The 21,656-nt window shown below is 46.4% G+C and overlaps 5 protein-coding genes across 7 annotated transcripts; 1 reads left to right on the plus strand and 4 right to left on the minus strand.

The window, feature by feature from the left end:
- Positions 1-10,890: 10,890 nt before the first annotated feature.
- On the minus strand, positions 10,891-12,109 carry LOC118503356 (exosome complex component RRP43-like). 2 transcript variants are annotated; one of them, XM_036036547.1, is made up of 5 exons: positions 11,940-12,109; positions 11,737-11,879; positions 11,410-11,634; positions 11,224-11,344; positions 10,891-11,164 (listed from the first exon to the last, which is right to left on the minus strand). In XM_036036547.1, the coding sequence occupies exons 1-5, from the start codon at positions 11,957-11,959 to the stop codon at positions 10,939-10,941; spliced, it is 735 nt and encodes a 244-aa protein (XP_035892440.1). In that variant the 5' UTR covers positions 11,960-12,109; the 3' UTR covers positions 10,891-10,938. The 2 variants fall into 2 exon arrangements, with proteins under 2 accessions (XP_035892440.1, XP_035892439.1); XM_036036546.1 differs by having other exon boundaries at positions 11,410-11,879.
- Positions 12,110-12,167: 58 nt separating this feature from the next.
- LOC118503349 (probable maltase) lies at positions 12,168-14,405 on the minus strand. Its single transcript, XM_036036529.1, has 3 exons — positions 13,214-14,405; positions 12,547-13,142; positions 12,168-12,484 (listed from the first exon to the last, which is right to left on the minus strand). Exons 1-3 carry the CDS (start codon positions 14,273-14,275, stop codon positions 12,403-12,405), a joined length of 1,740 nt encoding a protein of 579 aa, XP_035892422.1. The 5' UTR covers positions 14,276-14,405; the 3' UTR covers positions 12,168-12,402.
- Positions 14,406-15,284: 879 nt separating this feature from the next.
- Positions 15,285-17,515, minus strand: LOC118503347 (maltase A3-like). The gene is made up of 4 exons (XM_036036519.1): positions 16,944-17,515; positions 16,304-16,870; positions 15,633-16,240; positions 15,285-15,555 (listed from the first exon to the last, which is right to left on the minus strand). The coding sequence occupies exons 1-4, from the start codon at positions 17,418-17,420 to the stop codon at positions 15,417-15,419; spliced, it is 1,791 nt and encodes a 596-aa protein (XP_035892412.1). The 5' UTR covers positions 17,421-17,515; the 3' UTR covers positions 15,285-15,416.
- LOC118503346 (maltase A1-like) lies at positions 17,503-20,362 on the plus strand. 2 transcript variants are annotated; one of them, XR_004905174.1, is made up of 3 exons: positions 17,503-19,061; positions 19,124-19,227; positions 19,309-19,993. XR_004905174.1 is itself a non-coding variant. In XM_036036517.1 (3 exons), the coding sequence occupies exons 1-3, from the start codon at positions 17,961-17,963 to the stop codon at positions 19,891-19,893; spliced, it is 1,794 nt and encodes a 597-aa protein (XP_035892410.1). In that variant the 5' UTR covers positions 17,503-17,960; the 3' UTR covers positions 19,894-20,362. The 2 variants fall into 2 exon arrangements, 1 of the variants encoding a protein (XP_035892410.1); XM_036036517.1 differs by having other exon boundaries at positions 19,120-19,227; positions 19,309-20,362.
- LOC118503357 (COP9 signalosome complex subunit 7b) lies at positions 19,979-21,644 on the minus strand. The gene is made up of 4 exons (XM_036036548.1): positions 21,274-21,644; positions 20,734-21,207; positions 20,487-20,625; positions 19,979-20,234 (listed from the first exon to the last, which is right to left on the minus strand). The coding sequence occupies exons 1-4, from the start codon at positions 21,469-21,471 to the stop codon at positions 20,209-20,211; spliced, it is 837 nt and encodes a 278-aa protein (XP_035892441.1). The 5' UTR covers positions 21,472-21,644; the 3' UTR covers positions 19,979-20,208.
- Between the last annotated feature and the right edge of the window lie 12 nt (positions 21,645-21,656).

The raw sequence follows: 21,656 nt of genomic DNA on the forward strand, positions 1-21,656 counted from the left end.
CTCTCTTGGTGTCAAAGGCGAGAAAATTAACCAAGATGACATGGGAGAAGCGATCCGCCGTTGCGACTAGTATTTCGTGTTACCTCCTCGTTTGGATGCTCTCTTGGTGTCAAAGGCGAGAAAATTAACAAAGTTGACATGGGAGAAGCGATCCGCCGTTGCGACTAGTATTTCGTGTTACCTCCTCGTTTGGATGCTCTCTTGGTGTCGAAGGCGAGAAAAGAAGGCAAGATGACATGGGAGAAGCGATCCGCCGTTGCGACTAGTATTTCGTGTTACCTCCTCGTTTGGATGCTCTCTTGGTGTCAAAGGCGAGAAAATTAACCAAGTTGACATGGGAGAAGCGATCCGCCGTCGCGGCTGGTATTTCGTGTTACCTCCTCGTTTGGATGCTCTCTTGGTGTCAAAGGCGAGAAAATTAACCAAGATGACATGGGAGAAGCGATCCGCCGTTGCGGCTAGTATTTCGTGTTACCTCCTCGTTTGGATGCTCTCTTGGTGTTGAAGGCGAGAAAATTAACCAAGTTGACATGGGAGAAGCGATCCGCCGTTGCGACTAGTATTTCGTGTTACCTCCTCGTTTGGATGCTCTCTTGGTGTCAAAGGCGAGAAAATTAACCAAGATGACATGGGAGAAGCGATCCGCCGTTGCGACTAGTATTTCGTGTTACCTCCTCGTTTGGATGCTCTCTTGGTGTCAAAGGCGAGAAAATTAACAAAGTTGACATGGGAGAAGCGATCCGCCGTTGCGACTAGTATTTCGTGTTACCTCCTCGTTTGGATGCTCTCTTGGTGTCGAAGGCGAGAAAAGAAGGCAAGATGACATGGGAGAAGCGATCCGCCGTTGCGACTAGTATTTCGTGTTACCTCCTCGTTTGGATGCTCTCTTGGTGTCGAAGGCGAGAAAAGAAGGCAAGATGACATGGGAGAAGCGATCCGCCGTTGCGACTAGTATTTCGTGTTACCTCCTCGTTTGGATGCTCTCTTGGTGTCAAAGGCGAGAAAATTAACAAAGTTGACATGGGAGAAGCGATCCGCCGTTGCGACTAGTATTTCGTGTTACCTCCTCGTTTGGATGCTCTCTTGGTGTCAAAGGCGAGAAAATTAACCAAGTTGACATGGGAGAAGCGATCCGCCGTCGCGGCTGGTATTTCGTGTTACCTCCTCGTTTGGATGCTCTCTTGGTGTCAAAGGCGAGAAAATTAACCAAGATGACATGGGAGAAGCGATCCGCCGTTGCGGCTAGTATTTCGTGTTACCTCCTCGTTTGGATGCTCTCTTGGTGTTGAAGGCGAGAAAATTAACCAAGTTGACATGGGAGAAGCGATCCGCCGTTGCGACTAGTATTTCGTGTTACCTCCTCGTTTGGATGCTCTCTTGGTGTCAAAGGCGAGAAAATTAACAAAGTTGACATGGGAGAAGCGATCCGCCGTTGCGACTAGTATTTCGTGTTACCTCCTCGTTTGGATGCTCTCTTGGTGTCGAAGGCGAGAAAAGAAGGCAAGATGACATGGGAGAAGCGATCCGCCGTTGCGACTAGTATTTCGTGTTACCTCCTCGTTTGGATGCTCTCTTGGTGTCGAAGGCGAGAAAATTAACCAAGTTGACATGGAAGAAGCGATCCGCCGTTGCGACTAGTATTTCGTGTTACCTCCTCGTTTGGATGCTCTCTTGGTGTCAAAGGCGAGAAAATTAACCAAGTTGACATGGGAGAAGCGATCCGCCGTCGCGGCTGGTATTTCGTGTTACCTCCTCGTTTGGATGCTCTCTTGGTGTCAAAGGCGAGAAAATTAACCAAGATGACATGGGAGAAGCGATCCGCCGTTGCGGCTAGTATTTCGTGTTACCTCCTCGTTTGGATGCTCTCTTGGTGTTGAAGGCGAGAAAATTAACCAAGTTGACATGGGAGAAGCGATCCGCCGTTGCGGCTAGTATTTCGTGTTACCTCCTCGTTTGGATGCTCTCTTGGTGTCAAAGGCGAGAAAATTAACCAAGATGACATGGGAGAAGCGATCCGCCGTTGCGACTAGTATTTCGTGTTACCTCCTCGTTTGGATGCTCTCTTGGTGTCAAAGGCGAGAAAATTAACAAAGTTGACATGGGAGAAGCGATCCGCCGTTGCGACTAGTATTTCGTGTTACCTCCTCGTTTGGATGCTCTCTTGGTGTCGAAGGCGAGAAAAGAAGGCAAGATGACATGGGAGAAGCGATCCGCCGTTGCGACTAGTATTTCGTGTTACCTCCTCGTTTGGATGCTCTCTTGGTGTCGAAGGCGAGAAAAGAAGGCAAGATGACATGGGAGAAGCGATCCGCCGTTGCGACTAGTATTTCGTGTTACCTCCTCGTTTGGATGCTCTCTTGGTGTCAAAGGCGAGAAAATTAACCAAGATGACATGGGAGAAGCGATCCGCCGTTGCGGCTAGTATTTCGTGTTACCTCCTCGTTTGGATGCTCTCTTGGTGTCGAAGGCGAGAAAAGAAGGCAAGATGACATGGGAGAAGCGATCCGCCGTTGCGACTAGTATTTCGTGTTACCTCCTCGTTTGGATGCTCTCTTGGTGTCGAAGGCGAGAAAATTAACCAAGTTGACATGGAAGAAGCGATCCGCCGTTGCGACTAGTATTTCGTGTTACCTCCTCGTTTGGATGCTCTCTTGGTGTCAAAGGCGAGAAAATTAACCAAGTTGACATGGGAGAAGCGATCCGCCGTCGCGGCTGGTATTTCGTGTTACCTCCTCGTTTGGATGCTCTCTTGGTGTCAAAGGCGAGAAAATTAACCAAGATGACATGGGAGAAGCGATCCGCCGTTGCGACTAGTATTTCGTGTTACCTCCTCGTTTGGATGCTCTCTTGGTGTTGAAGGCGAGAAAATTAACCAAGTTGACATGGGAGAAGCGATCCGCCGTTGCGACTAGTATTTCGTGTTACCTCCTCGTTTGGATGCTCTCTTGGTGTCAAAGGCGAGAAAATTAACCAAGATGACATGGGAGAAGCGATCCGCCGTTGCGACTAGTATTTCGTGTTACCTCCTCGTTTGGATGCTCTCTTGGTGTCAAAGGCGAGAAAATTAACAAAGTTGACATGGGAGAAGCGATCCGCCGTTGCGACTAGTATTTCGTGTTACCTCCTCGTTTGGATGCTCTCTTGGTGTCGAAGGCGAGAAAAGAAGGCAAGATGACATGGGAGAAGCGATCCGCCGTTGCGACTAGTATTTCGTGTTACCTCCTCGTTTGGATGCTCTCTTGGTGTCGAAGGCGAGAAAAGAAGGCAAGATGACATGGGAGAAGCGATCCGCCGTTGCGACTAGTATTTCGTGTTACCTCCTCGTTTGGATGCTCTCTTGGTGTCAAAGGCGAGAAAATTAACAAAGTTGACATGGGAGAAGCGATCCGCCGTTGCGACTAGTATTTCGTGTTACCTCCTCGTTTGGATGCTCTCTTGGTGTCAAAGGCGAGAAAATTAACCAAGTTGACATGGGAGAAGCGATCCGCCGTCGCGGCTGGTATTTCGTGTTACCTCCTCGTTTGGATGCTCTCTTGGTGTCAAAGGCGAGAAAATTAACCAAGATGACATGGGAGAAGCGATCCGCCGTTGCGGCTAGTATTTCGTGTTACCTCCTCGTTTGGATGCTCTCTTGGTGTTGAAGGCGAGAAAATTAACCAAGTTGACATGGGAGAAGCGATCCGCCGTTGCGACTAGTATTTCGTGTTACCTCCTCGTTTGGATGCTATCTTGGTGTCAAAGGCGAGAAAATTAACCAAGATGACATGGGAGAAGCGATCCGCCGTTGCGACTAGTATTTCGTGTTACCTCCTCGTTTGGATGCTCTCTTGGTGTCAAAGGCGAGAAAATTAACCAAGATGACATGGGAGAAGCGATCCGCCGTTGCGGCTAGTATTTCGTGTTACCTCCTCGTTTGGATGCTCTCTTGGTGTTGAAGGCGAGAAAATTAACCAAGTTGACATGGGAGAAGCGATCCGCCGTTGCGACTAGTATTTCGTGTTACCTCCTCGTTTGGATGCTCTCTTGGTGTCAAAGGCGAGAAAATTAACCAAGATGACATGGGAGAAGCGATCCGCCGTTGCGACTAGTATTTCGTGTTACCTCCTCGTTTGGATGCTCTCTTGGTGTCAAAGGCGAGAAAATTAACAAAGTTGACATGGGAGAAGCGATCCGCCGTTGCGACTAGTATTTCGTGTTACCTCCTCGTTTGGATGCTCTCTTGGTGTCGAAGGCGAGAAAAGAAGGCAAGATGACATGGGAGAAGCGATCCGCCGTTGCGACTAGTATTTCGTGTTACCTCCTCGTTTGGATGCTCTCTTGGTGTCGAAGGCGAGAAAAGAAGGCAAGATGACATGGGAGAAGCGATCCGCCGTTGCGACTAGTATTTCGTGTTACCTCCTCGTTTGGATGCTCTCTTGGTGTCAAAGGCGAGAAAATTAACAAAGTTGACATGGGAGAAGCGATCCGCCGTTGCGACTAGTATTTCGTGTTACCTCCTCGTTTGGATGCTCTCTTGGTGTCAAAGGCGAGAAAATTAACCAAGTTGACATGGGAGAAGCGATTCGCCGTTGCGACTAGTATTTCGTGTTACCTCCTCGTTTGGATGCTCTCTTGGTGTCAAAGGCGAGAAAATTAACCAAGATGACATGGGAGAAGCGATCCGCCGTTGCGACTAGTATTTCGTGTTACCTCCTCGTTTGGATGCTCTCTTGGTGTCAAAGGCGAGAAAATTAACAAAGTTGACATGGGAGAAGCGATCCGCCGTTGCGACTAGTATTTCGTGTTACCTCCTCGTTTGGATGCTCTCTTGGTGTCAAAGGCGAGAAAATTAACCAAGTTGACATGGGAGAAGCGATCCGCCGTTGCGACTAGTATTTCGTGTTACCTCCTCGTTTGGATGCTCTCTTGGTGTCAAAGGCGAGAAAATTAACCAAGATGACATGGGAGAAGCGATCCGCCGTTGCGACTAGTATTTCGTGTTACCTCCTCGTTTGGATGCTCTCTTGGTGTCAAAGGCGAGAAAATTAACCAAGTTGACATGGGAGAAGCGATCCGCCGTCGCGGCTGGTATTTCGTGTTACCTCCTCGTTTGGATGCTCTCTTGGTGTCAAAGGCGAGAAAATTAACCAAGATGACATGGGAGAAGCGATCCGCCGTTGCGGCTAGTATTTCGTGTTACCTCCTCGTTTGGATGCTCTCTTGGTGTTGAAGGCGAGAAAATTAACCAAGTTGACATGGGAGAAGCGATCCGCCGTTGCGACTAGTATTTCGTGTTACCTCCTCGTTTGGATGCTCTCTTGGTGTCAAAGGCGAGAAAATTAACCAAGATGACATGGGAGAAGCGATCCGCCGTTGCGACTAGTATTTCGTGTTACCTCCTCGTTTGGATGCTCTCTTGGTGTCAAAGGCGAGAAAATTAACAAAGTTGACATGGGAGAAGCGATCCGCCGTTGCGACTAGTATTTCGTGTTACCTCCTCGTTTGGATGCTCTCTTGGTGTCAAAGGCGAGAAAATTAACCAAGTTGACATGGGAGAAGCGATCCGCCGTCGCGGCTGGTATTTCGTGTTACCTCCTCGTTTGGATGCTCTCTTGGTGTCAAAGGCGAGAAAATTAACCAAGATGACATGGGAGAAGCGATCCGCCGTTGCGGCTAGTATTTCGTGTTACCTCCTCGTTTGGATGCTCTATTGGTGTTGAAGGCGAGAAAATTAACCAAGTTGACATGGGAGAAGCGATCCGCCGTTGCGACTAGTATTTCGTGTTACCTCCTCGTTTGGATGCTCTCTTGGTGTCGAAGGCGAGAAAATTAACCAAGTTGACATGGAAGAAGCGATCCGCCGTTGCGACTAGTATTTCGTGTTACCTCCTCGTTTGGATGCTCTCTTGGTGTCAAAGGCGAGAAAATTAACCAAGTTGACATGGGAGAAGCGATCCGCCGTCGCGGCTGGTATTTCGTGTTACCTCCTCGTTTGGATGCTCTCTTGGTGTCAAAGGCGAGAAAATTAACCAAGATGACATGGGAGAAGCGATCCGCCGTTGCGGCTAGTATTTCGTGTTACCTCCTCGTTTGGATGCTCTCTTGGTGTTGAAGGCGAGAAAATTAACCAAGTTGACATGGGAGAAGCGATCCGCCGTTGCGACTAGTATTTCGTGTTACCTCCTCGTTTGGATGCTCTCTTGGTGTCAAAGGCGAGAAAATTAACCAAGATGACATGGGAGAAGCGATCCGCCGTTGCGACTAGTATTTCGTGTTACCTCCTCGTTTGGATGCTCTCTTGGTGTCAAAGGCGAGAAAATTAACAAAGTTGACATGGGAGAAGCGATCCGCCGTTGCGACTAGTATTTCGTGTTACCTCCTCGTTTGGATGCTCTCTTGGTGTCAAAGGCGAGAAAATTAACAAAGTTGACATGGGAGAAGCGATCCGCCGTTGCGACTAGTATTTCGTGTTACCTCCTCGTTTGGATGCTCTCTTGGTGTCGAAGGCGAGAAAAGAAGGCAAGATGACATGGGAGAAGCGATCCGCCGTTGCGACTAGTATTTCGTGTTACCTCCTCGTTTGGACGCTCTCTTGGTGTCGAAGGCGAGAAAATTAACCAAGTTGACATGGAAGAAGCGATCCGCCGTTGCGACTAGTATTTCGTGTTACCTCCTCGTTTGGATGCTCTCTTGGTGTCAAAGGCGAGAAAATTAACCAAGATGACATGGGAGAAGCGATCCGCCGTTGCGACTAGTATTTCGTGTTACCTCCTCGTTTGGATGCTCTCTTGGTGTCAAAGGCGAGAAAATTAACAAAGTTGACATGGGAGAAGCGATCCGCCGTTGCGACTAGTATTTCGTGTTACCTCCTCGTTTGGATGCTCTCTTGGTGTCGAAGGCGAGAAAAGAAGGCAAGATGACATGGGAGAAGCGATCCGCCGTTGCGACTAGTATTTCGTGTTACCTCCTCGTTTGGATGCTCTCTTGGTGTCGAAGGCGAGAAAAGAAGGCAAGATGACATGGGAGAAGCGATCCGCCGTTGCGACTAGTATTTCGTGTTACCTCCTCGTTTGGATGCTCTCTTGGTGTCAAAGGCGAGAAAATTAACAAAGTTGACATGGGAGAAGCGATCCGCCGTTGCGACTAGTATTTCGTGTTACCTCCTCGTTTGGATGCTCTCTTGGTGTCAAAGGCGAGAAAATTAACCAAGTTGACATGGGAGAAGCGATCCGCCGTCGCGGCTGGTATTTCGTGTTACCTCCTCGTTTGGATGCTCTCTTGGTGTCAAAGGCGAGAAAATTAACCAAGATGACATGGGAGAAGCGATCCGCCGTTGCGGCTAGTATTTCGTGTTACCTCCTCGTTTGGATGCTCTCTTGGTGTTGAAGGCGAGAAAATTAACCAAGTTGACATGGGAGAAGCGATCCGCCGTTGCGACTAGTATTTCGTGTTACCTCCTCGTTTGGATGCTCTCTTGGTGTCAAAGGCGAGAAAATTAACCAAGATGACATGGGAGAAGCGATCCGCCGTTGCGACTAGTATTTCGTGTTACCTCCTCGTTTGGATGCTCTCTTGGTGTCAAAGGCGAGAAAATTAACAAAGTTGACATGGGAGAAGCGATCCGCCGTTGCGACTAGTATTTCGTGTTACCTCCTCGTTTGGATGCTCTCTTGGTGTCGAAGGCGAGAAAAGAAGGCAAGATGACATGGGAGAAGCGATCCGCCGTTGCGACTAGTATTTCGTGTTACCTCCTCGTTTGGATGCTCTCTTGGTGTCGAAGGCGAGAAAATTAACCAAGTTGACATGGAAGAAGCGATCCGCCGTTGCGACTAGTATTTCGTGTTACCTCCTCGTTTGGATGCTCTCTTGGTGTCAAAGGCGAGAAAATTAACCAAGTTGACATGGGAGAAGCGATCCGCCGTCGCGGCTGGTATTTCGTGTTACCTCCTCGTTTGGATGCTCTCTTGGTGTCAAAGGCGAGAAAATTAACCAAGATGATATGGGAGAAGCGATCCGCCGTTGCGGCTAGTATTTCGTGTTACCTCCTCGTTTGGATGCTCTCTTGGTGTTGAAGGCGAGAAAATTAACCAAGTTGACATGGGAGAAGCGATCCGCCGTTGCGACTAGTATTTCGTGTTACCTCCTCGTTTGGATGCTCTCTTGGTGTCAAAGGCGAGAAAATTAACCAAGATGACATGGGAGAAGCGATCCGCCGTTGCGACTAGTATTTCGTGTTACCTCCTCGTTTGGATGCTCTCTTGGTGTCGAAGGCGAGAAAAGAAGGCAAGATGACATGGGAGAAGCGATCCGCCGTTGCGACTAGTATTTCGTGTTACCTCCTCGTTTGGATGCTCTCTTGGTGTCGAAGGCGAGAAAATTAACCAAGATGACATGGGAGAAGCGATCCGCCGTTGCGACTAGTATTTCGTGTTACCTCCTCGTTTGGATGCTCTCTTGGTGTCGAAGGCGAGAAAAGAAGGCAAGATGACATGGGAGAAGCGATCCGCCGTTGCGACTAGTATTTCGTGTTACCTCCTCGTTTGGATGCTCTCTTGGTGTCAAAGGCGAGAAAATTAACAAAGTTGACATGGGAGAAGCGATCCGCCGTTGCGACTAGTATTTCGTGTTACTTCCTCGTTTGGATGCTCTCTTGGTGTCAAAGGCGAGAAAATTAACCAAGTTGACATGGGAGAAGCGATCCGCCGTCGCGGCTGGTATTTCGTGTTACCTCCTCGTTTGGATGCTCTCTTGGTGTCAAAGGCGAGAAAATTAACCAAGATGACATGGGAGAAGCGATCCGCCGTTGCGGCTAGTATTTCGTGTTACCTCCTCGTTTGGATGCTCTCTTGGTGTTGAAGGCGAGAAAATTAACCAAGTTGACATGGGAGAAGCGATCCGCCGTTGCGACTAGTATTTCGTGTTACCTCCTCGTTTGGATGCTCTCTTGGTGTCAAAGGCGAGAAAATTAACCAAGATGACATGGGAGAAGCGATCCGCCGTTGCGACTAGTATTTCGTGTTACCTCCTCGTTTGGATGCTCTCTTGGTGTCAAAGGCGAGAAAATTAACAAAGTTGACATGGGAGAAGCGATCCGCCGTTGCGACTAGTATTTCGTGTTACCTCCTCGTTTGGATGCTCTCTTGGTGTCGAAGGCGAGAAAAGAAGGCAAGATGACATGGGAGAAGCGATCCGCCGTTGCGACTAGTATTTCGTGTTACCTCCTCGTTTGGATGCTCTCTTGGTGTCGAAGGCGAGAAAATTAACCAAGTTGACATGGAAGAAGCGATCCGCCGTTGCGACTAGTATTTCGTGTTACCTCCTCGTTTGGATGCTCTCTTGGTGTCAAAGGCGAGAAAATTAACCAAGTTGACATGGGAGAAGCGATCCGCCGTCGCGGCTGGTATTTCGTGTTACCTCCTCGTTTGGATGCTCTCTTGGTGTCAAAGGCGAGAAAATTAACCAAGATGACATGGGAGAAGCGATCCGCCGTTGCGGCTAGTATTTCGTGTTACCTCCTCGTTTGGATGCTCTCTTGGTGTTGAAGGCGAGAAAATTAACCAAGTTGACATGGGAGAAGCGATCCGCCGTTGCGACTAGTATTTCGTGTTACCTCCTCGTTTGGATGCTCTCTTGGTGTCAAAGGCGAGAAAATTAACAAAGTTGACATGGGAGAAGCGATCCGCCGTTGCGACTAGTATTTCGTGTTACCTCCTCGTTTGGATGCTCTCTTGGTGTCGAAGGCGAGAAAAGAAGGCAAGATGACATGGGAGAAGCGATCCGCCGTTGCGACTAGTATTTCGTGTTACCTCCTCGTTTGGATGCTCTCTTGGTGTCGAAGGCGAGAAAATTAACCAAGTTGACATGGAAGAAGCGATCCGCCGTTGCGACTAGTATTTCGTGTTACCTCCTCGTTTGGATGCTCTCTTGGTGTCGAAGGCGAGAAAATTAACCAAGTTGACATGGAAGAAGCGATCCGCCGTTGCGACTAGTATTTCGTGTTACCTCCTCGTTTGGATGCTCTCTTGGTGTCGAAGGCGAGAAAAGAAGGCAAGATGACATGGGAGAAGCGATCCGCCGTCGCGGCTGGTATTTCGTGTTACCTCCTCGTTTGGATGCTCTCTTGGTGTTGAAGGCGAGAAAATTAACCAAGTTGACATGGGAGAAGCGATCCGCCGTCGCGGCTGGTATTTCGTGTTACCTCCTCGTTTGGATGCTCTCTTGGTGTCAAAGGCGAGAAAATTAACCAAGATGACATGGGAGAAGCGATCCGCCGTTGCGACTAGTATTTCGTGTTACCTCCTCGTTTGGATGCTCTCTTGGTGTTGAAGGCGAGAAAATTAACCAAGTTGACATGGGAGAAGCGATCCGCCGTTGCGACTAGTATTTCGTGTTACCTCCTCGTTTGGATGCTCTCTTGGTGTCAAAGGCGAGAAAATTAACCAAGATGACATGGGAGAAGCGATCCGCCGTTGCGACTAGTATTTCGTGTTACCTCCTCGTTTGGATGCTCTCTTGGTGTCAAAGGCGAGAAAATTAACAAAGTTGACATGGGAGAAGCGATCCGCCGTTGCGACTAGTATTTCGTGTTACCTCCTCGTTTGGATGCTCTCTTGGTGTCAAAGGCGAGAAAAGAAGGCAAGATGACATGGGAGAAGCGATCCGCCGTCGCGGCTGGTATTTCGTGTTACCTCCTCGTTTGGATGCTCTCCTGTTATTAAAAACTGTGAGCGGAGTATCTACATGTTTCTAATATTTGGAAGTTTTTTGGTTTTAGTAGTTTATTCGTCAACATATTTATAATTTAAGTGCGACGGCTTGCGCCGTATTTTCATATTATTTTTCGACGTTATTGGCATTTCGTTTCTAGCATGCGACCAACTGCCGTAAAATAAATACATGGAACCAAATGAGTTCAACGCATCAACATTTTGCGTGCCATCGCCACGTCATCAGCAGTTTTTATTGATCTTTTCCACCCTTCAATTTATTCATCATGCTTTGAATCATCCGCCTCACAGAGCGTTCACGTTTCAGTGCGCTATCGGTACAATTTTTAAGCGCAGCGCTGTCGAAAGGATCACCTCCGGATTGGTTAAAAAAGCTCATCTTGCCATCGCTCACCGTTACAGTAAGTGTCGTGCTGGCAAGTTTTTCTTCTTCCGAAGTTGGATCGGTTATTAATCGACTGAAAGACAAACCACATTATTAGCAAAACGTTTCATCCGCAGGCCACAGAAAACTTACTCGGAAACCATCACAAAAGTTGTCGTTACAGGCACACAGTGAACCGACAGCGGGGAAAACGTGGATGTATCCGTTCTTGTTTCTCCTGTATCATGGTTGTACTGAATGGTGGGAAGTTTCACTGCCAAAAACGAGAAGGATATTTAACCCAATTTTGCATTCCTATCGATCTACTCCTTTGCTTACCTGTGTGTAAAGCGGCCACCAGTGATATAATAGCGACATCGAAAACGCACCCATCATGATCCAGGCACGTTAGATCACAATACAAAGCCCATACGAGTTTTCCGGGCGATATGCAAAGATCCTGTAGATCGATACAGTGCGCATTGCTTATCGCATCTGCCAACGATCGGCTGTGAACTTGTGCTTCTTCCGACGGTGGACCCGGCCGGTAGGATGGTGAGCATACTGGGGAAAAATCGACGTTCGGAACGAGAAATCCCTGCCGAGGTTCTAGCGCTTTTGGTGCAGCTAATTCCGCCTTAATCCCGCACACTACTGTTGTGTTACCTAGTTTCACAATCGCTGATCCATCTGCGCTGTTGATTACACCGAAGCTGATTGCCAAAGGGCGAAGATCTTCCAACTCCCGCCCATCGGGACGGATATTGTTTTCCAGATAATCCTTGTAATACTTCACGGGATGCAGCAATCTGTGGGGAGCCCATGGATCAGAGTCACAAAGAAACGTGTATTAGAAAGCGAAGACATACTTAAATGTTTTGAGATCCATTGCTCGCTAAACCGGCCAGCAAACTGTGTTTACAATATCGGCGTGCACTTGTGCGTGCGTACGTTGAGGTTATGCATTAATGTCAGATTGTGCGTAAACGTCAAACTTGTACTAAAAGCAGACGGTTGTACTAAATTTCAAATTTCAAAACCAACTCCCACTGTGCCCGTTGAGAGTGTGCCATTGTAACTCAAATAAAAAAGCAGCATTAATCACGCTTTACTCAATCCGCGTGTTAGCCCGAAATATTTATTTGGAAATTATGCAGAAGGTTCATTTTTCTTGCCTAACTGTAAAGTATACTTTTTCAAAGTTGTGATATTAGTATAGTAATTTACTTGTCTTTCTCTCAATTCATGGGACCACGAGCTTCCCAGACACTTGTTTCTTCTTTTTTTAACTCTATGGCTTTAGGTTTGGCGTGATACGCAAATTCGCTAAAATTAAATGCCGTTCTCAACATTTCCTTCCAGAACAATTGCTGCATCAGCGGGCAGGGTGATTTCATCTCTTCCCACGACCGTTCTGAAATAAAAAAAATCCTCAGTAATAAACAAAGGTGGTGCCAAAAGTGTTACGGAACGTACCCATCTATGTAGTTTGTTTGCATGGATGATGTAATCACCTCGAACGCGGATGGCAACCCTTGAAAGACGGACGATAGCTTGATGGTTTCTGTCGTTTTGTTAAAGTTTAGCACGGCCACAATGGTGCTCACGCCGTCCAAGTGTCGCTTGATTACGATTATGTTCTCCCCTACAAGCTGCATTTCCATCGTGCCCTCGCGCAACGTTCGCTGCTTGCGCAGACGAACGAGTGCTTTAAATATTTTCACATGGGAACGTGGCGCGTCTTTCTGTGCCTTGTAGTTGAGAGTTTTGTAGTTCGGTGCAACCGGTAGCCAGGTGGAGCGATTAGTGGAAAACCCGGCACTGACCGAATCATCCCACTGGAATGGGGTTCGGACCGGATCTCGACTGTACATCAAATAGTCCTTGGCATTAGAGTTACATGCCGCCGGGTCAATAGTATCCTTCCACGAAATGAACACGTCCTCCATCGCTAGCTCATCGCCGTTGTAGGTAACGGCAATGCCCGGAAGCACATTTAACGCTATTTGGTATAGATCTGCACGTGCGACACCTAGGCGGGACGATACTCGTTTGTTGTCATGATTGCCGAGCTGAAAATGGTAAAACGTGTGATTAGCCTTCAAGCACAAGCGATCGACCCACCCAATCCTGTCCTACATACCACCCAATTCGAGAACCTATTTGATGGTACCACATCAAGCCAACGCTTGATATTGTCGTGAAATTGTTTGCCCGTCGTATCCTTGAACGTATTGCTAAGCACCTCAAAATTGAACGGAACGTGCGCTCCTTCCGAATTTTCATCTCCAAATAAACGAATAATGTTCATCAGGGGAGTGTACGCTTCTGCCATCAGCACTATATCTTCGGATTGTTTCTCTTGCTTGTAGTCATCGACAACCTTCCTCCATTGGTACACCATATCAAACGTTTCGTTCAGATTTTGCGTGAGCGTATGCACTAAATACGAAGGATTATCCGGATCGTCGGTTTCCCCACTCTTTTCTTCGTCCGGATACATTCCATTGACCGGCGTAGACTCAAAGAGATACGGTACGGCATCGATGCGGAATCCGTGCACACCTTTGTCCAGCCAGAATTTTATCACATCTTTCATTTCTTGTACCAGTGCCGGATTGCGGTAGTTCAGGTCGGGCTGCTTAACGAGAAACTGATGGAGATAGTACTCCTTCCGGACGTCGTTCCACTCCCAGGCAGGGCCGCGGAATACGCTCACCCAGTTCGAGGGAGGCACACGCGTTCCATTGGCCAGCGTCTTTCCCGGGTGCCAAACGTAGTAATCACTGTAGGTTGGGTCTTTGTTCACGGACTTTATGAACCAATCGCTCTCATCGCTGCTATGGTTGGGAACAAAATCCAAGATCAGCTTCAGACCCTCGGCATTGCAGGTGGCAGCTAATGCTTCCAAATCGGCAATTGTCCCAAATTCGAAATGTATATCACGAAAATCGGAAATGTCGTAGCCGAAGTCGGCCATCGGCGATTTGAAGATCGGCGACAGCCATATCGCATCGATGCCTAGCTCGCGACGTAGATAGGGCACCTTTTCCATTATGCCCCGCAAATCGCCCACCCCATCGCCATCACTGTCTTTGAACGATCGTGGATAAATCTGATAAAAGTTGGCATGCTGCCACCAGTGTTCTTCAGCCAGCAGCGACGGAGCAAGCAAAAGCAAGCCGGTAATGACTGAGAACCACATTTCAACGAATTATGCACTACGTTGCCTAACACACTATGATCCAAGGCACTTGGTAGTATGCATTTTTATAGGCTTTTCCCACAAGGTTGGAGCCGAGCAACCGGTAGTTGATCTTGTTGATGATGATGAGTGTTTGCTATTTGATGCGCAAGCCAAACAATGGCTTTTACAGATGACCATGCGAACAAAAAAACCATTCCTGAAGCGATGACTTGATAGATGTTTGCCGATTGATAACAGGGTTCTGGTGTTGGTGTTTTTCCTGACACTCACGAGGCGACAAATCGTTCATTTGTGTGCCCCTTGAACAGCCCCCGTGGCGTCTATTATCGTTTTTATGTTGATATATGCACTTACCCATGCTCAGGTCTTACTGGTGCGCAGAGGTTCAAACGATTCTGTTTATTTGCAAAACACTACTCACTATACGGCAATACGGCTTCAAGCCGTCATAATTAAAATAAAATAAAATAAATAAAATAATACTCACCATACAGGTAAAGTATTGATTTCAAACAAAGTATAGAAAGGTGTCAAGCTTCTAGCTATGCTTCCTTACGAAGTTTGCTGTTTGCCAACTGAAGTTTATTGTTTTGAAAATTATTCTTTCGTAATACGTTGTGAATGAAACCAGGTGCCAGCGTATAGAGGAACAAGGTAGCGACCAAGGCAACGTGGGTATATTGCAGCTATATTTACGTCCGCCAATATTTTCATTTGTGAATCCCTAAAATTTGGTAAAATGCTTTTTTCCAATAAATTGTTCGTTTTTGTGGCTTATGCTTGCCTCCAATTCGTCCCTCAGAGAAATCGAACAAGAAACGTTGTGAATGAAACCAGGTGCCAGCGTATAGAGGAACAAGGTAGCGACCAAGGCAACGTGGGTATGTTGCAGCTATATTTACGTCCGCCAATATTTTCATTTGTGAATCTCTAAAATTTGGTAAAATGCTTTTTTCCAATAAATTGTTCGTTTTTGTGGCTTATGCTTGCCTCCAATTCGTCCCTCGTAGGAATCGAACAAGAAACGATTCCAACCTTTTAGAACTATATGATTGAGCATACAAATCATTGTGGTAAGATTAGGCATTTTATGTATTTTCTCTACATGACATGACAAAACATCACTGTGGTTGCGCTACTAGTTAAACAATTTAAAAACCACCAACATAAAGCACGCGAACAGTGCAAAGCGTGGTGCTAATGCAAGCGTACCACCATTGCTTAGTAATACTGCTTCATAAGGCTGCAATTGGATACTGTTGGCCGTTACAGTTTCTCTAAAATGGAAAGAAAAGAAAATGTTACATCTTATTCAATTGATCAGCCAATCGACAAACAGCATGCGTCTGCATACCCCGGGGCATATTTTGATGATACGCTCACCACTCGAACCACAAGATCATTGGGCAAACTGCTGTCCAGCTTTGTAGCGTCTATTGTTTCGACCGTGATGCCAATATTAGTTAACGCAACATACGTCCTCTTATCGTTTGAGAACGATCGAGCTAAAGCGTACACGTTAGTGCCGAGCACCATTGAGTTGAACGAACCCCAGACAAATGTTTTTGTGCCACGTAAATTCATCAGCTCTTTAAACACCTTCAAATGGCTATTTTCGGTGGTTTCTTGCTGTACTTTTACATTTAGCAACGGGTAGTCTGTGGCTAATGGGAGCCATGGCTTCACGGATGCATTTGTAAAGCCAGCGTTCGGGGTATTATCCCACTGAAACGGTGTCCTAGCTGGATCGCGCGTTCCTTGCTGGTACGTTTCCTCGGTCAGTTGGCAAGCGGCAGGATCTTGCGTATCGGCCCATGAGATGTCTACGTCGTGCATTCCTATTTCCTCCCCTTGATAAGTGACCGTTATACCAGGAAGGGTCAGTTCGATCATAGCCATAATGTCCACCATGTGATCACCACCCATTCGCGATGAAACCCGGCGTTTGTCATGATTTCCGAGCTATAAAATAAGCATTTTGGTGTAATACCCGTTACAGTGAAGACGAATAGACGAATCACCTACCACCCAGTTGGGAGTATGCCCGGCAGGAATGATATCTAGCCACGAATCGATCACCGTTTTGAAATCGATGGCCTTGGAATTGCTATCCAGTCGCGTGATTAGTTGAAAGTTGAAAGGCATCTGAGATCCTTGCCGGTTGTTACTGTCATTAAAGTACGTCTTCACAACATCCAACGACGACCAAGCCTCCGTCATGAGTATTTTGGTAGTAGTATTATACTTCCGTTTATACTCGTCCAGCAGCTCACGCCATTGATACACCATGTCAACGGTTTCTGGTTGGTCGAGTGTGTAAATGTGACTGAGATAGTTTTGACTTAACGGATCGTTCGATTGGCCGCTGATGGGTTCATCCGGGAATCCGACCGTCTCGAAAAGCCATGGCACAGCATCGACTCGAAAACCATCCACTCCTAGGTCCAACCAGAAAAGCAGCACATTTTTCATAGCCTGCACTACTGCCGGATTGCGATAGTTGAGGTCCGGTTGCTTTTTGTGGAACTGATGAAGGTAGAATTGCTGTCGCTCATCATTCCACTCCCAAGCAGAACCGTACCATGCAGCCACCTTTTGAAGGAATGCCATTCGATTAACTACACCATAGTAATGTTGCATCGATCTAAAATCTAACTTTCCATACCCAGTTATTGGGTGGATCACGATCCGTGCCCGGTTTAGCGTCCTGCCACACGTAAAAATCTTCATACCCGCTTTCGCGCTTAGCGCTCTTCCGGAACCACTCGTGTTCGTCACTAGAATGGTTCGGCACAAAATCGAGGATGACGCGCAGTTGAAGTTTTTTCGCTTCCTCCACGAGTCGCTTGAAATCAGCCATGGTGCCAAAGCTGGGATGAATGTCGGTAAAGCTCGAAATGTCGTATCCAAAATCGGCCATCGGTGAGGGGTATATCGGCGAAAGCCAGAATCCGGTCACGCCCAGTGATTTAAGATACTGTAGCCGACTTGTTATACCGTTCAGATCGCCAATTCCATCTCCATTGCTGTCTTGAAACGATCGTGGATAGATCTGATAGAAACTGGCCGTTTCCCACCAATCTTTTTGGGCTGAGACTAACGATCCAATGGTCAGCAGAGCCATCCAGTAGTAGAACCCCATACTGAATGCAGACAACAGAGACGCAGTTTTACTCGCACAGCACACCACACTGTCGGTGGCGTTTTACACCATAAGTGCATTTATACCTGTAACGTAACAGCAAACACGTTATCAAGCGGATCTAATAATCTCGTAAAGTGTCCACCACGGCGGTTTCATATTTGCAAAACTCTCGACAACAACACCCTCAAGGAACAGTATCGGGCAGTGAAATCAATATCGTACATATGTTAGAGTGAGGGCCATGAATCCGACTAGAATGAAATGAACAGGGTAGAACAGATTGTCCATTCGAGCTGTGAATACATATCGTCTCTTAAAAACTGAGCCAAGTCCAAATAAAGCAAACACACCTTGTGCTTTCTGTGTACAATGCTGAATCAGAAAAGAACGCCCTAGAGTCAATTGTACGCGTTAGGCGATCCCGTAAACAGTAAACAAGATGGTGCAATTGATAATGTAATCATCTTTTGTTCAACACAGGATGAAGCAAAAGTACGATTGCTTCCCTCGGCAGTCAGTCGATTGCTGCACTTTGGAATGGTGATTGTCTTGGTAGTGTTACTGTTAGGCCTTGCGCCATTCACAGTGAAAAGTGTACATACTAAGCCAAAGAATGATAGTGAGTGGTGGAAATCGGGCATATTCTATCAAATCTATCCGCGATCTTTTATGGACAGCGATGGAGACGGTATAGGTGACTTGCGTGGTATGACGCAACGGTTGGAATATTTAAGTCGGAATAAGATAACCGGATTTTGGTTGTCGCCGATATTTAAATCTCCCATGGTTGATTTTGGGTACGACATTTCGGACTACTACTCCATACAGCCAGAGTATGGTACATTGGACGACTTTCAAGCGTTGATAAGAGAGGCCAACGAACTTGGAATGGAAGTTATTCTCGATTTCGTTCCTAACCATACCAGTGATGAGCATGAGTGGTTTAAAAAGTCCGAAGAGCGAGTACCAGGCTTTGAAGATTTCTACATATGGCACCCGGGGAGGCCGAATCCAAACGACGGTACGGCTCGTCCGCTCGTGCCAAGCAATTGGGTTAGTTTCTTCCGCGGTAGTGCATGGCAATGGAGTGAGGTTCGCAAGGAGTACTATCTGCATCAATTCTCGGTGAAACAACCTGATTTAAACTACCGAAATCCTGCCGTAGTCGAGGCAATGAAAGGCGTTATGCGATATTGGCTGGGGCGAGGTGTAGCAGGATACCGCATCGATGCAGTACCGACCTTGTTTGAAGTGACAACCGATGCTGACGGGCAATACCCCGATGAGCCGCTCAGTGGCAACACTGATGACCCGGAAGATCCTGGTTACCTCGTGCACATCTACACACAAGATCAAAATGAGACGCTCGACATGTTGTACCAGTGGCGTGCAGTTATGGATGAATTTACACAGCAGTATGGCGTTCGAGAGCGCATTATATTGGCCGAGACGTACTCTCCGATTGACATCGTCATGAAGTACTATGGCAATGACACCGTTCCTGGTGCACAAATTCCGTTCAATTTTCATTTCATAACTGATTTAAGTAGAGATTCATCGGCTAAAGATTTTGAACGAACAATCAATTACTGGATTGATCATATGCCAGCGATGGAGACCATCGTTCCTAATTGGGTAGTAAGTATAAGCTGTACGAAGGTGCATGGTTTGTTAATTAATTGGTGGTACTTTCTAGCTAGGCAATCACGACCAGCACCGTGTAGCAAGTAGATTCGGCGAGGACATGATAGATGCGATGAATATGATTATGTTTTCGTTGCCGGGCGTTAGCGTCACTTACAACGTACGTATTTGTATATTTGAGTATATGCCGAATAGATCGAGCACTACCGAAATGTTGCATTTCTGCTTTACATTTCTTCAGGGCGAGGAAATAGGAATGGAAGACGTTTGGATATCGTACAATGATACTGTAGATCCAGCAGCTTGTAATGCTGGCCCAGACCGATATCAATACACCACGCGTGATCCTGAACGAACGCCTTTCCAGTGGGATTCGACCAAAAATGCAGGCTTTTCGACCGGAAATCATACTTGGTTACCTGTTTCCCCTAACTACACACGGGTCAATGTTGAATTACAGCAAGGGCTAGAAAGAAGTCACTTAAACGTTTTTCGTAAACTGGTTGAGATGAAGCGCAATTTAGCGTTTGTTCCACATAGCTTAGGAACGTTTGTGCAAGAAAATGTGCTTATCATTCTGCAACATGCTACCATCAGCGGGATGCAGACCTCTATTTACACAATTGCCAACATTGGAAGACATCAGACAGTGATCAATCTTACTATATACGAGCCGTCGCTTGATGTTGGCGTATTAGGTATTCTGAGTGTGACATCTAATCGTCATGAAAATGATTTAGTCTCAATGAAGCATTTAGTGGTGGAATCAAAAGAATCTTTCGTTCTGTTGGCTTATCACATGGAGCCGGAAGTTATACAGATTTAAATTTGATATTTGCATTTTTCAATGCATAAATACATAACAATATATAAAAAATAAATTTTCGGAATAACATTCAATACGATTCGTATTCAATGAAAAAAAGGTAACGGCGATAGTTTATTTGTGTTTTGCATCACAATTCTTACTAAAGATCATCAATCAATCAAGAAACGACACGATGTGTGCATGCTTACTTTCAAACGCCGGTTTAAAATAAAGGGAAAATAACATAAGACCAAACTAATGAGTTAACATCCCAAAACTGCCCTTCGGATGGCGGTATGTGGCACCTGTGTCTTCTTGGTAGTGTTAAGCCAATCATTTCGATACTGACTTGCCTGGACCTTTCGAGTGAGAAAGGAAGTAAGATGCATGAAAAACAAAATAGAATCAAAATAACGAAAGAAAGACGACGTAGGGGGAAAAATCACGAAATAAACAATAACACAGTTTTCATTCTGAAAGAATGCAACATAGGGGGTTTCTTTAGCAGGTCTTGAGACAATTGAAGAGTTGAGTAATGCGAAAGAATAAAAAAAACTGACCGCATTTGCCTGTGCGTTTGATTTAAGTAAAATTTTTAAACCACGACTTACCCGAACCTTTTAGGCTCTTGGATTTAGTTGGCTTTTTTCGGAGATCCAGCCCACCAGCAATATCTCGGCAGCCGTCTGTAGCCATTGCCTCGTCCGATTCCACCGACTGAGTCTTTATCGTTTTCTTTAAGTTAGAAATCTACAATAAAAAATAGAAAAAAAAACAATCATTCTGTTACGCGCCGAAGTCAAGAACCCCCCCCCCTGCCCTCTTTCTCTTTCTCTCTCTCTCTCCCAGCATACGTACCTCTTGTTCAATCGCTTCCTTATGCTTTATACGTTTCTGCTTCTCAGTGTTGGCTCGGTTAATCTGTGTCTCAAGACAGAGCAGAATCGTTTCACATGAATCGCTCCATTCTTGCAAGGTGGAGGCAATTTCCTTTATATCACTCATACGAATATCGCGACCGATGGCATAATCTACTTCCAGCTGCTTGTTCTTTTGGTCAAGCTTACCGTGAATAACGTCGGCGTAGATTGCTTCGATAATCAAATCTTCCAGCACTCGCACATTCTTAATGTCTAACTCATCAAGTAATTCATTGTATGGAATGCATTTGCTTTTAATCGCCAATGATACCACCGTGAGGTGCTGCAACTTCTTTTGCATTGCCGGAGTAAGCTGTATCAGTTTCGCCTTATTCTCAAGATATTGGCGATATGTTCCATAAGCAAAAAGATTCAGCGTATTGTAGTAGCTTGCATGTGGACCATTTTGAAGCTGTAATATGCGAAAGGGGTAATCAAGCCTCTAGTTGGCTTTTCAAGAATCTTTAGCTATGCTTACCTCTTCGATGTTAGGCATCGCCAGCAGTTCTCCAAATACGTGCACTCCCGGTGCTTCTAGCACTTGTTTGATCAACTCAATGCAAGCCGCTCCTTTGGCTCCTTTAGCAAGTAAAACATACTGCTCGATCGGATTGTGCGCTGAATATTGCTGACGTGCCGAAGAGTCGGCCTCAAAACTCGATAATTCAGGTGCCATTTTATTAGCAATAATTCTTCCTGCAGACAATACCTCTGATTTATTTGTCTCTTCTTCTGAGAGTGGTTTGGAAACAAAGCTTGACGTCTACTCGCTGACGTGATGGTGTTTATTCGTTATAGTTTAAAGCTGCAAACAAAAATTTATAACCGGTTTGTTTACTTCTTTTTCCAAGATCAGGAAAG

Source organism: Anopheles stephensi, chromosome 2, assembly GCF_013141755.1.
Source record: "Anopheles stephensi strain Indian chromosome 2, UCI_ANSTEP_V1.0, whole genome shotgun sequence".
NCBI lineage: Eukaryota > Metazoa > Arthropoda > Insecta > Diptera > Culicidae > Anopheles > Anopheles stephensi.